Source organism: Pagrus major, chromosome 2 (genome assembly GCF_040436345.1).
Source record: "Pagrus major chromosome 2, Pma_NU_1.0".
Classification (NCBI taxonomy): domain Eukaryota; kingdom Metazoa; phylum Chordata; class Actinopteri; order Spariformes; family Sparidae; genus Pagrus; species Pagrus major.
Genome location: NC_133216.1, coordinates 9615607 through 9629781, shown reverse-complemented (window position 1 = coordinate 9629781; position 14175 = coordinate 9615607). Strand labels below are relative to the sequence as shown.

General features: G+C 38.2%; 2 protein-coding genes and 1 long non-coding RNA gene across 3 annotated transcripts; 1 reads left to right on the top strand and 2 right to left on the bottom strand.

The window, feature by feature from the left end:
- Positions 1 to 4548: 4548 nt before the first annotated feature.
- LOC141008217 (odorant receptor 131-2-like) lies at positions 4549 to 5466 on the bottom strand. The gene has a single exon (XM_073480470.1). The coding sequence runs from the start codon at positions 5464 to 5466 to the stop codon at positions 4549 to 4551; it is 918 nt and encodes a 305-aa protein (XP_073336571.1).
- A 2815-nt stretch (positions 5467 to 8281) lies between these two features.
- On the bottom strand, positions 8282 to 9200 carry LOC141012462 (odorant receptor 131-2-like). The gene has a single exon (XM_073485951.1). It carries the CDS (start codon positions 9197 to 9199, stop codon positions 8282 to 8284), a length of 918 nt encoding a protein of 305 aa, XP_073342052.1. The 5' UTR covers position 9200.
- A 1763-nt stretch (positions 9201 to 10963) lies between these two features.
- On the top strand, positions 10964 to 13888 carry LOC141014051 (uncharacterized). Its single transcript, XR_012180466.1, has 2 exons — positions 10964 to 11036; positions 11703 to 13888. It is a non-coding gene; the product is annotated as an uncharacterized lncRNA (long non-coding RNA).
- Positions 13889 to 14175: the final 287 nt, after the last annotated feature.

Genomic DNA, 14175 nt, shown 5'->3' with positions numbered 1-14175 from the left:
AATTTTCAATAAGTAATTCAACATGATATAGCTATCTTAATAAAGACTTTTAAACCCTTTTGCCAAAAGAGTTGCTTGGATTGTTCTCTTTTGTTTAAAAGAGTTTGAATTTAGTATGAATAATGTTTAAGTTTTAAAGCATGATAGAAAACCAGCAGAGACTAAAAAATGATTTATTTCATCACATTTTCTCAGAGGTTCTTAGCAGTGTATAAAAAATAATTTCTGTTTATCATTACCATATATTATATGTACATATATATATAGACACAAGTTATAGCATATAAATGCCTTTATTCATTCAGCAAGCCAAAACTGTATAAAGTTAGTTGCACACTGACCAGCTTATACAGACACACATTATTAATATTAATAACATTTTGTAGGCCACAATTTATTAATGTATTAATGATAGTTACTTTTAGTGTTGACGAATAATCACATTTTCTCAGAACTTGTCAGCAGTGTATATAAAGGAGTTTCTGTTGATATAATTACCCTGATAAGTTGCGTCAAAAAGAAGGATGGATTAACAATCAGTTGCAAGTGTACAAAAATTGACACATGCCTATTACGAGAGATGAAGCCTCTGATGTGCAGTTGTGTCAGTGTTTGTTTGTCTTGTCTTCTTTGTACGTGTGCAGCATAAAAACACATTCAATAAGTTAAAAACTGTAAAGACACCCCATAAAACAAAGTCCATTTGTGATCAGAAAGCCTTATTGGCTACAAAAATGCAGATGAAAGGTTTAGATATTATTCCAAATTGTACTCAATTATGATTTTGAAAGTTAGATGAACAGACAAGTTGTTATGCAGTTTGCCTGCAGGGTTTTACTTTACTTTGTTAGAGCGTCACAGAAATGTTTCCTGATGTAGCCCCTGAGACTCTGGTCTCTGAAGCCGTAGATGACCGGGCTGAGAAAGCGTGGAATTAGAATGAAACAGAAGTAATTAAAATAGGCGACATCTTCTGTTCTCCAGTTGGAGTGCAGCACTATGAGAGTCTCAGTGATGGGCATGGTGAAGGCCAACATGCACAGCAGCAGCTGGAAGCTGTGCAGCAGCACGGTGTGCATGGCTTTACTCACAGACACTGTGTCTTGTCTGAGCTTCCTGGTTTCCAGCAGGATTCTCACATATGTAAAGAGGATGATAACAGCCACTACTGCGAAGAAGAGAATACTTGTAGCAGCTTTGAACAATGTCTGAATTTGAGATGAGTTGACACGTTTAGCATTGCAAATCACAGGGGTGGAGAGGATATTCACAGCTGGATCATTCTCCTTGATGGAGTGGTCAATGATCGTGAAGATGCAGCTTATGAGCCACAGGGACAGAATAATGATCCAGATGCGGTCTGAGCGCCAGGCGACCGGGCGCTGCAGGGGGTAAAAGATGGCAACATAACGCTCGAGTGACATGGTGGCCAGGATTAACGGTGTGTTCTGGAAAGTGGCAGTGGAAATGAACAACAAGGGAATGCAGTAGACAAGAGCAAATTTCACCCCTCCCATGGCAAAGAGGAAGAGCAGCACAGTGGCCAAGAGATGCAGGGTGTCATTGATCAGCATGTAGGCAAAAAGGATGTAACGTGTAGTGTCCATGAACTGCCTGTGAGACACAAAGATGTGCAGCATGACACCAATGCAGCAGAGAAAGACACAGAAAAACGGGATAACAACACACACCTTAATGATCACAGACAGGCTGTTGTTGGATGTTACATTGCCTGAAAGTCCAGTCAGATTCTGCATTTTGCAAATGTTGCCAGAAGCAAACCTGTTAAAGAAAAAATTAAGTAATTTTCCATATACACTGTGATTCACAATTTAAAAGACACGCACCAACAAATTCAGTGTGATTACAATCAGAATAACACTGGTTAAAAGTCTCTGAAGCTAAAATGAACAGCATACAACACATAAATGTCTTAAATTTGAGATAAAACCTTAACAAACAGACACTGTAAATGAACACACAACCAACATTCAGGACATAAAATAAACTCCTCTCACCTGAGGATGTCTTCATCAGCCAGAAGAGTCAAAGCTTTAGACCTCTGTTCTTCTTATCATATAACATGTCTTCAGTGAGCAACATCTCTGGGATGTTCTTCCCCTTATCTGAGTGTTTGCGGCGTTCACAAGTCCCCAGAGATACATTATGTACATGCTGTTGTCATGAAGCATTAAGTTTGTCATGAACAACAGAATTCAGTGAGGAGATTTTTCAAACCCTTTTCCATGCATGCGACTCAAATAATAAAAACTCTATGAAGTTTTTGTAGCCAACTTTGGCAGTGTATTTTCAGTTTTTTGGAAAGAAAAGGACACTTTTTTCCCTGATAAAAATAACATTACATTGATCAGATATAAAGTCTGGACATTATTAATGTGGTAAGTGACTATTTTAGCCTGAAATCGAAGATTTTTTAATGGAATATCTACTTAAGTACACAAAGGACTATTTTCAGCAACTGTTACTCCTGTGGTCCAGTGGCTAATCCAAGTTTGTTGTGTTTAAAGGCTAATTGATAATTAGAAAACCCATGTGCAACTAGTAACCACAACTGAAAACTGTTGTATGCATTAAAGGAGCACTGAAATTGGCCCTCCAAAGACAAGTTGATTATCTGGAGCATCAGCATTTAGTTGGATGGTGGTCTCAAAATGGCCAGAAAAAAAGAGCTTTCTTCGAAAACTCATCAGTCTATTCTTGTTCTGAGAAACGAAGGCTATTCCGTGTAAGAAACTGCACTACTTCCATCATAGAACAGCAGAAACCGGCTCAAACCTGTAGGCCTACCTTTCTTGTGTATTTTCATTTAATAAAATTTATGCTAATCTTCTTTATAGGCCCAACTGCTGCTCCACAACATTTGTCTGATGTCGATGTAATTTGTCAATTCTGATTATAGACACAAAACATCTGACCAATCTCATTGTTTTTCCATCATGCATGATCAAAATTGGCCTCTGAAAAGTGCTGTAATGAGCTCCACTCCCTCCATATTGAAAACATACAATACAGTACATATGGACAATGTGCAGCAGACTCTGAGCTGGTGAACATCTGTACAAATAAATCTCACTCAAGTGGTTATCTTTTTGGGGAAATAACTAACTAGATAAATGTTTGTTTTACACATTTCATGAGTCTGTAATTCAACTAGAGTGATGTAACATTGATATATGAAGACAGTAAATATTTTACAGGGCTTCTGCAGGGCTTACCAAGTAAAATGTCTGTGCTTTGTTGATGAAGGTGCTTTGTGGACACAGGAATTCAAAAAAGAGAAAAGTCCCAAGTTTAAAAAGTCAGGGAAGAAGGCCCTGTGTTTCACTACGTGTGGGTTGCTACTCGGCTGATTTTTAAAATTACTTTTCAATAAGTAATTCAACATGATATAGCTATCTAAATAAAGACTTTGAAACCCTTTTGCCAAAAGAGTTGCTTGGATTGTTCTCTTTTGTTTAAATCTAAGAACTTCAGTATGAATAATGTTTAAGTTTTAAAGCATGATAGAAAACCAGCAGAGACTAAAGAATGATTTATTTCATCACATTTTCTCAGAGGTTCTCAGCAGTGTATAAAAAATAATTTTTCCATTTATCATTACCATCTATCTATCTATCTATCTATCTATCTATCTATCTATCTATCTATCTATCTATCTATCTATCTATCTATCTATATATTAGGGATGCGACGGTAGAGTTTTCCCACAGTTCGGTATGCATCACAGTTTTTGGGCCACGGCAACGGTACGGTTTCAATATCTTAATATAAAACTACTCACACTAGCAAAGGCAATATTGCATGTCAAAATAATTAAAAGCAGATATAGTCAAACCACAAACCTTATTATAAAAATTTAACACTTATCTTAATTGCCTTCCATAAAAAACATATGCAGTATCCAATCAAGTTAAACAGCAAACATTATTGTAATATTGTATTGTACTGTATTGTATTGTATTGTTTGCCTTTGTGTATTGAGCCTAACAGGGCGTATTAAACGGTTCGATAAAATATTGAATATTGTTGCGTCCCTAATATATATACATATGTATATAGACACAATTGATAACATATAAATGCCTTTAGTCATTCAGCAAGCCAAAACTGTATGAAGTTAAAATAATCACATTTTCTCAGAACTTGTCAGCAGTGTATATAAAGGAGTTTCTGTTGATATAATTACCCTGATCAGTTGCGTCAAAAAGAAGAAAGAATTAACAATCAGTTGCAAGTGTACAAAAATTGACACATGCCTTTTACGAGAGATGAAGCCTCTGATGTGCAGTTGTGTCAGTATTTGTTTCTCTTGTCTTCTTTGTACGTGTGCAGCATAAAAACACATTCAATAAGTTGAAAACTGTAAAGACACCCCAAAAAACAAAGTCCATTTGTGATCAGAAAGCATTATTGGCTACAAAAATGCAGATGAAAGGTTTAGATATTAATCCAAATTGTACTCAATTATGATTATGAAAGGTAGATAAACAGAGAAGTTGTCCTGCAGTTTGCCTGCAGGGTTTTATTTTACTTTGTTAGAACAGCAGAGAAATGTTTCCTGATGTAGCCCCTGAGACTCTGGTCTCTGAAGCCGTAGATGACCGGGCTGAGAAAGCGTGGAATTAGAATGAAACAGAAGTAATTAATATAGGCGACATCTTCTGGTCTCCAGTTGGAGTGCAGCACTATGAGAGTCTCAGTGATGGGCATGGTGAAGGCCAACATGCACAGCAGCAGCTGGAAGCCATGCAGCAGCACAGTGTGCATGGCTTTACTCACAGACGCTGTGTCTTGTCTGAGCTTCCTGGTTTCCAGCAGGATTCTCACATATGTAAAGAGGATGATAACAACCACTACTGAGAAGAAGAGAATACTTGTAGCAGCTTTGAACAGTGTCTGAATTTGAGATGAGTTGACAAGTGTAGCTTTGCAAAGCACAGGGGTGGAGAGGATATCCACAGCTGGATCATTCTCCATGATGGAGTGGTCAATGATCGGGAAGATGCAGCTTATGAGCCACAGGGACAGAATAATGATCCAGATGCGGTGTGAGCGCCAGGCGACCGGACGTTGCAGGGGGTAAAAGATGGCAACATAACGCTCGAGTGACATGGTGGCCAGGATTAACGGTGTGTTCTGGAAAGTGGCAGTGGAAATGATCAACAAGGGAATGCAGTAGACAAGAGCCAGTTTCACACCTCCCATGACAAAGAGGAAGAGCAGCACAGTGGCCAGGACATGCAGGGTGTCATTGATCAGCATGTAGGCAAAAAGGATGTAACGTGTAGTGTCCATGAACTGCCTGTGAGACACAAAGATGTGCAGCATGACACCAATGCAGCAGAGAAAGACACAGAAAAACGGGATAACAACACACACCTTAATGATCACAGACAGGCTGTTGTTGGATGTTTCATTGCCTGAAAGTCCAGTCAGATTCTGCATTTTGCAAATGTTGCCAGAAGCAAACCTGTTAAAGAAAAAATTAAGTAATTTTCCATATACACTGTGATACACAATTTAAAAGACAAGCAACAACAAATTCAGTGTGATTACAATCAGAATAACACTGGTTAAAAGTCTCTGAAGCTAAAATGAATAGCATACAACACATAAATGTCTTAAATTTGAGATAAAACCTTAACAAACAGACACTTTACACTGTAAATGAACACACAACCAACATTCAGGACATAAAATAAACTCCTCTCACCTGAGGATGTCTTCATCACCCAGAAGAGTCAAAGCTTTAGACCTCCGTTGTTCTTATCATATAACATGTCTTCAGTGAGCAACATCTCTGGGATGTTCTTCGCCTTATCTGAGTGTTTGCGGCGTTCACAAGTCCCCAGAGATACATTATGTACATGCTGTTGTCATAAAGCATTAAGTTTGTCATGAACAACAGAATTCAGTGAGGAGATTTTTCAAACCCTTTTCCATGCATGCGACTCAAATAATAAAAACTCTATGAAGTTTTTGTAGCCAACTTTGGCAGTGTATTTTCAGTTTTTTGGAAAGAAAAGGACACTTTTTTCCCTGATAAAAATAACATAACATTGATCAGATATAAAGTCTGGACATTATTAATGTGGTAAGTGACTATTTTAGCCTGAAATCGAAGATTTTTTAATGGAATATCTACTTAAGTACACAAAGGACTATTTTCAGCAACTGTTACTCCTGTGGTCCAGTGGCTAATCCAAATTTGTTGTGTTAAAAGGCTAATTGATGATTAGAAAACCCATGTGCAACTAGTAAGCACAACTGAAAACTGTTGTATGCATTAAAGGAGCACTGAAATTGGTCCTCTAAAGACAAGTTGATTATCTGGAGCATCAGCATTTAGTTGGATGGTCTCAAAATGGCCAGAAAAAAAGAGGTTTCTTGGAAAACTCGTCAGTCTATTCTTGTTCTGAGAAATGAAGGCTATTCCGTGTAAGAAACTGCACTACTTCCATCATAGAACAGCAGAAACCGGCTCAAACCTGTAGGCCTACCTTTCTTGTGTATTTTCATTTAATAAAATTTATGCTAATCTACTTTATAGGCCCAACTGCTGCTCCACAACATTTGTCTGATGTCGATGTAATTTGTCAATTCTGATTATAGACACAAAACATCTGACCAATCTCATTGTTTTTCCATCATGCATGATGAAAATTGGCCTCTGAAAAGTGCTGTAATGAGCTCCACTCCCTCCATGTTGAAAACATACAATACAGTACATATGGACAATGTGCAGCAGACTCTGAGCTGGTGAACATCTGTACAGATAAATCTCACTCAAGTGGTTATCTTTTTGGGGAAATAACTAACTAGATAAATATTTGTTTTACACATTTCATGAGTCTGTAATTCAACTAGAGTGATGTAACATTGATATATGAAGATAGTAAATATTTTACAGGGCTTCTGCAGGGCTTACCAAGTAAAATGTAAGACCTTCAGAAAAATTTAATCTGGAGTGCTTAAGTTCAAACAGAATGTGATGGAGGTGCCTTGTGGACACAGGAATTCAAAAAAGAGAAAAGTCCCAAGTTTAAAAAGTCAGGGAAGAAGGCCCTGTGTTTCACTACGTGTGGGTTGCTACTCGGCTGATTTTTAAAATGAATTTTCAATAAGTAATTCAACATGATATAGCTATCTAAATAAAGACTTTTAAACCCTTTTGCCAAAAGAGTTGCTTGGATTGTTCTCTTTTGTTTAAATCTAAGAACTTCAGTATGAATAATGTTTAAGTTTTAAAGCATGATAGAAAACCAGCAGAGACTAAAGAATGATTTATTTCATCACATTTTCTCAGAGGTTCTCAGCAGTGTATAAAAAATAATTTTTCCGTTTATCATTACCATATATCTATCTATCTATCTATCTATCTATCTATCTATCTATCTATCTATCTATATATTAGGGATGCAACGGTAGAGTTTTCCCACAGTTCGGTTTGCATCACAGTTTTTGGGCCACGGCAACGGTACGATTTCAATATCTTAATATAAAACTACTCACACTAGCAAAGGCAATATTGCATGTCAAAATAATTAAAAGCATATATAGTCAAACCACAAACCTTATTATAAAAATTTAACACTTATCTTAATTGCCTTCCATAAAAAACATATGCAGTATCCAATCAAGTTAAACAGCAAACATTATTGTAGTATTGTATTGTACTGTATTGTATTGTATTGTTTGCCTTTGTGTATTGAACCTAACAGGGCGTATTAAACGGTTCGATAAAATATTGAATATTGTTGCATCCCTAATATATATATACATATGTATATAGACACAAATGATAACATATAAATGCCTTTAGTCATTCAGCAAGCCAAAACTGTATGAAGTTAAAATAATCACATTTTCTCAGAACTTGTCAGCAGTGTATATAAAGGAGTTTCTGTTGATATAATTACCCTGATCAGTTGCGTCAAAAAGAAGAAAGAATTAACAATCAGTTGCAAGTGTACAAAAATTGACACATGCCTTTTACGAGAGATGAAGCCTCTGATGTGCAGTTGTGTCAGTATTTGTTTCTCTTGTCTTCTTTGTACGTGTGCAGCATAAAAACACATTCAATAAGTTGAAAACTGTAAAGACACCCCATAAAACAAAGTCCATTTGTGATCAGAAAGCCTTATTGGCTACAAAAATGCAGATGAAAGGTTTAGATATTAATCCAAATTGTACTCAATTATGATTTTGAAAGTTAGATGAACAGACAAGTTGTCTTGCAGTTTGCCTGCAGGGTTTTACTTTACTTTGTTAGAGCGTCACAGAAATGTTTCCTGATGTAGCCCCTGAGACTCTGGTCTCTGAAGCCGTAGATGACTGGGCTGAGAAAGCGTGGAACCAGAATGAAACAGAAGTAATTAAAATAGGCGACATCTTCTGGTCTCCAGTTGGAGTGCAGCACTATGAGAGTCTCAGTGATGGGGCTGGTGAAGGCCAACATGCACAGCAGCAGCTGGAAGCCATGCAGCAGCACAGTGTGCATGGCTTTACTCACAGACGCTGTGTCTTGTCTGAGCTTCCTGGTTTCCAGCAGGATTCTCACATATGTAAAGAGGATGATAACAGCCACTACTGCGAAGAACAGAATACTTGTAGCAGCTTTGAACAATGTCTGAATTTGAGATGAGTTGACACGTTTAGCATTGCAAATCACAGGGGTGGAGAGGATATTCACAGCAGGATCTTTCTCCTTGATGGAGTGGTCAATGATCGTGAAGATGCAGCTTATGAGCCACAGGGACAGAATAATGATCCAGATGCGGTCTGAGCGCCAGGCGACCGGACGCTGCAGGGGGTAAAAGATGGCAACATAACGCTCAAGTGACATGGTGGCCAGGATTAACGGTGTGTTCTGGAAAGTGGCAGTGGAAATGAACAACAAGGGAATGCAGTAGACAAGAGCAAATTTCACACCTCCCATGGCAAAGAGGAAGAGTAGCACAGTGGCCAAGAGATGCAGGGTGTCATTGATCAGCATGTAGGCAAACAGGATGTAACATGAAGTGTCCATGAACTGCCTGTGAGACGCAAAGATGTGCAGCATGACACCAATGCAGCCGAGGAAGACACAGAAAAACGGGATAACAACACACACCTTAATGATCACAGACAGGCTGTTGTTGGATGTTACATTGCCTGAAAGTTCAGTCAGATTCTGCATTTTGCAAATGTTGCCAGAAGCAAACCTGTTAAAGAAAAAATAAGTAAATTTTCATATACACTGTGATAAACAATTTAAAAGACAAGCACCAACAAATTTAGCGTGATGTCAATCAGATTAAGACTTGTTAAATGTTTCTGAAGCTAAAATGAACAGCATACAACACATAAATGTCTTCAATTTGAGATAAAACCTCAACAAACAGACACTTTACACTGTAAACGAACACACAACCAACATTCAGGACATGAAATAAACTCTCACCTGAGGATGTCTTCATCAGCTAGAAGAGTCAAAGCTTTAGATCTCTGTTCTTATCATATAACATGTCTTTAATGAGCAACATCTCTGGGATGTTCTTCCCCTTATCTGAGTGTTTGCGGCGTTCACAAGTCTCCAGAGATACATTATGTACATGCTGTCATCATAAAGCATTACGTTTGTCATGAACAACAGAATTCAGTGAGGAGATATGCAAAACTAGACAGTTTTTTCAAACCCTTTTCCATGCATGCAACTCAAACAATAAAAACTGTAAGAAGTTTTGATAGCCAACTTTGGCAGTGTATTTTCAGTTTTTTGGAAAGAAAAGGACACTTTTTTCTTCAATAAAAATAACATTACATTGATCAGATATAAAGTCTAGACATTATTAATGTGGTAAGTGACTATTTTAGCCTGAAATCGACCCTAACCCTAACCCTAACCCTTTTTTAATGGAATATCTACTTAAGTGCACAAAGGACTATTTTCAGCAACTGTTACTACTGTGGTCCAGTGGCTAATCGAAATTTGTTGTGTTAAAAGGCTAATTGATGATTAGAAAACCCATGTGCAACTAGTAAGCACAGCTGAAAACTGTTGTATGCATTAAAGGAGCACTGAAATTGGCCCTCCAAAGGCAAGTTGAGTATCTGGAGCATCAGCATTTAGTTGGATGGTGGTCTCAAAATGGCCAGAAAAAGAGCTTTCTTCGAAAACTCATCAGTCTATTCTTGTTCTGAGAAATGAAGGCTATTCCATGTAAGAAACTGCACTACTTCCATCATAGAACAGCACAATCCGGCTCTAACCTGTAGGCTTGTGTATTTTCATTGAATACAATTTATGCTAATCTACTTTATAGGCCCAACTGCTGCTCCACAACATTTGTCTGATGTCAATGTAATTTGCAGATTCTGATTATGGACACAAAACATCTGACCAATCTCATTGTTGTTCCGTCATGCATGATCAAAATTGGCCTCTGAAAAGTGCTGTAATGAGCTCCACTCCCTCCATGTTGAAAACATACAATACAGTACATATGGACAATGTGCAGCAGACTCTGAGTTGGTGAACATCTGTACAAATAAATCTCACTCAAGTGGTTATCTTTTTGGGGAATAACTAACTAGATAAATGTTTGTTTTACACATTTCATGAGTCTGTGATTCGACTAGAGTGATGTAACATTGATATATGAAGACAGTAAATATTTTACAGGGTTTCTGCAGGGCTTACCAAGTAAAATGTAAGACCTTCAGAAAAATTTAATCTGGAGTGCTTAACCCTCTATTGCATAGCGTTGCCATATGGCAACAATTACTTTATCTTATTTTTCTAAAAAAGCTGTGATATAAAATCTATGTTTTTACAGTTAGTTGTGAAAAGGGGGCTTTTACTTTGAAGGAAATACAATTCCTGAGGTCACATGACCAGGATATCCTGTTTGCCAGTCCTTTTTGCTCATGGACATGGACATGTAAACATCATTGTCTGAGGCTCCCAAAGATTGCCTTTTATTCAGAATTTTGGAAAAGTTTCATCAAATAAAAAATTGAAATCACTATCTGGGGTAAGTAAACTTTAATTTTTTAACATTAAATTCAGTTTTGATTTTATATGTTTTTGTAATATGCTAAAACACATTTGTTGCCATATGGCAACTGTATGCAAATATGGAAACTTCCTGGTGCATTCAACCTAATGGAGTCCCATTGACTTACATGAAACTACTCTGAGACTATGTTTACAACTTTTGCTTATATTTTAAAAGGTAAAAACATTATATTTTTTTATATTTTGTAATTTAAGGTATTTTGTAGGTTATCTGTAACATATTATCCCATTTCCTCCATAAAAGATGCATCCCAGCTACTTCTATGGGTGAGGGAAAGAGAACAGGGCAGAAATAGCTGTTCCACTAGAGCACAGTGAGGATGAGCAGGTGGACAGTGATGAGGACAACGAGGTTGATGTAAACCTGGATGAGAGCAGGGGCAGATCAGAATCAGAGTCAGGCACAGACACAGAGCCAGAGGGAGCAGGTAGAAGTACTAGATAGTTCATCCTCAGGAGTGTGTGCATGGTTGTGTGAATGTGTGAATGTGTGTAGGAGTATGCCTGTGAGAGTAAGTTAGTTTCTGTGCCTGAGTGACATAGACAAAAAATAACTAAATGTTTCATAATGCTTTCCATTGTTGTTATTTAAAATACACATTTTTGTTGTTACTGTCAACAGATGAAGCAGGGAGGGATGACATACCAGAGTCCATAAGGCGAAAAACCTTAAGTGGCAGAAAAAGAAAACCATTCCACCTGTGCCACAATGGAAAGGCTCCCTCCCGGAGCCATCTGGAGTATCAGAACCAGTGGATTACTTCCGCCACCTTTTCCACAGAGAAATAATCGAAGAAGTTGTCAGGCAAACTAATCTATATGCATTGCAGCGTGATGTCACCAGACCCCTCAATGTTACTGTTGCAGAAATGGAGCAGTTCATTGGAGTTAGCTTCTACATGTCTATCCATGTCTTGCCAAAAACCAGGTTGTACTGGAACCCGCAAACAAGGGTGGAGATGGTTGCAAGCACCATGAGTTTAAATAGATGGGAAAACATCAAGAGAAATCTCCACTTTGCTGACAACAACAACCAGGTACCAGGGGGCGATAAGCTGTTCAAAGTGAGACCTCTCCTCAACTTCCTCAATGACAGCTTCAGGAGCACACCCATGGATGAAATGCTCTGTGTTGATGAGCAGATGGTGCCGTTCAAGGGGAAGAGCCAACTGAAGCAGTACATACCTATGAAGCCAAAGCACTGGGGCTACAAGATCTTCATCCTAGCAGACCAACATGGCATTGTGTAAAACTTTGATGTGTACACAGGGTCCATTCAACCCTGTCCTGGATTCCCTGATATCGGTGCTAGTGGAAACATTGTGCTGAAGTTGGCCTCAGCTATCCCCACCAACATTTCACACAAGCTGTTTTTTGACAACTGGTTCTGCGGTGTGGACCTGCAGGTACTCCTGGAGAAGGAAAAGATCCATAGTGTCGGAACTGTGAGACAGGGCCGTCTTGCAGGCTGCACATTTATGGATGATCGTGCCATGAAAGCAAAAGGACGGGGAACACATGAAGAGAAGATGACCACTCATAATGGTGTGAAGCTCTGGGCTGTCAAATGATTTGACAACCGTCCTGTGACCCTCCTAAGCACATTTGTAGCAGCAAACCCCACCACACAAGTCCTAAGATGGGACAAAAAAGAGAAAGAGGTGCTCCGTGTCTCACGCCCCAAAGTAGTAGCAGTCTACAACAAGTGCATGGGGGGAGTGGATCTTTTGGATTCTTTAATCGCCCTCTATCGCACCAAGATCCGGTCCAAGAAATGGTACCACCGCATTGTATTCCACATGCTTGACTTGACCCTGGTAGAGGCGTGGCTGCTTTACAGAAGAGACTGCCAGTCCCAGATACCAGAGAATGCCCAGCTCCCACTGTTGGACTTCAAAATCCAAGTGGCCTCATGCTTGTGCATGGAGAGCAAGGTAAGCAACAAGAGGAAGGGGAGACCTTCACAAGCTGTTGTGGTGGGGAAAAATAAAAGAGGGCCCCAAAGCTTTGTCCCACCAGATCCTGTCCGCAGAGACCGCTCCGACCACTGGCCCTTGCATGCATCTGAGAAGGGCAGATGCAAAATGCCAGGTTGCAAGGGCATTGTGAGAAGCAAGTGCTCCAAGTGTGCAGTTTTCCTCTGCTTCACTGCAGAGAGGAACTGCTTTGTTGACTTTCACAAGGCATGAAGAGAATGAAATGAAATTAAACAGCAAAAAACGACTGAATGAAATGAAACGAAATGAAATGAATGAATGATTGAGTGAGACAGGTTCCAGGTTCTGGGTTATTATTACCAGACATTTTAGGTAACTGTTGAAATTATATAATGTTTTTACTGTATAAATGTTTGTTTAAACATTTCACTAAGTATGAGATGGATTTGTTGAGTCTTGTTTTAAATACAGTGAGTTTTTGGTAAAAAAATTTGATTTTATGGTACTTTCCACAATTGCATATTGTTGCCATATGGCAACAATTTACCAACCTTTTTTAAAGATTTTTTTTTAATATATCTGTTATTTAGTTTATTTTAAGTAATAAAAACATGCAAAACATTTTTTACCATGTCTAAGTAATATTTCATGCAATAGAGGGTTAAGTTCAAACAGAATGTGATGGAGGTGCTTTGTGGACACAGAAGTTCAAAAAAGAGAAAAGTCCAAGTTTAAAAAGCCAGGGAAGAAGGCCCTGTGTTCCACTACGTGTGGGTTGCTACTCAGCTGATTTTTAAAATTAATTTTCAATAAGTAATACAACATGATATAGCTATCTAAATAAAGACTTTTAAAACCCTTTTGCCAAAAATAGTTGCTTGGATTGTTCTCTTTTGTTTAAAACTTAAACATTATTTACACTGAAGGTCTTAGATTTAAAGCATGATAGAAAACCAGCAGAGACTAAAGAATGATTTATTTCATCACATTTTCTCAGAGGTTCTCAGCAGTGTATAAAAAATATTTTTTCCGTTTATCATTACCATATATCTATCTATCTATCTATCTATCTATAGATTAGGGATGCAACGGTAGAGTTTTCCCACAGTTCGGTATGCATCACAGTTTTTGGGACACGGTAACGGTACGGTTTCAATA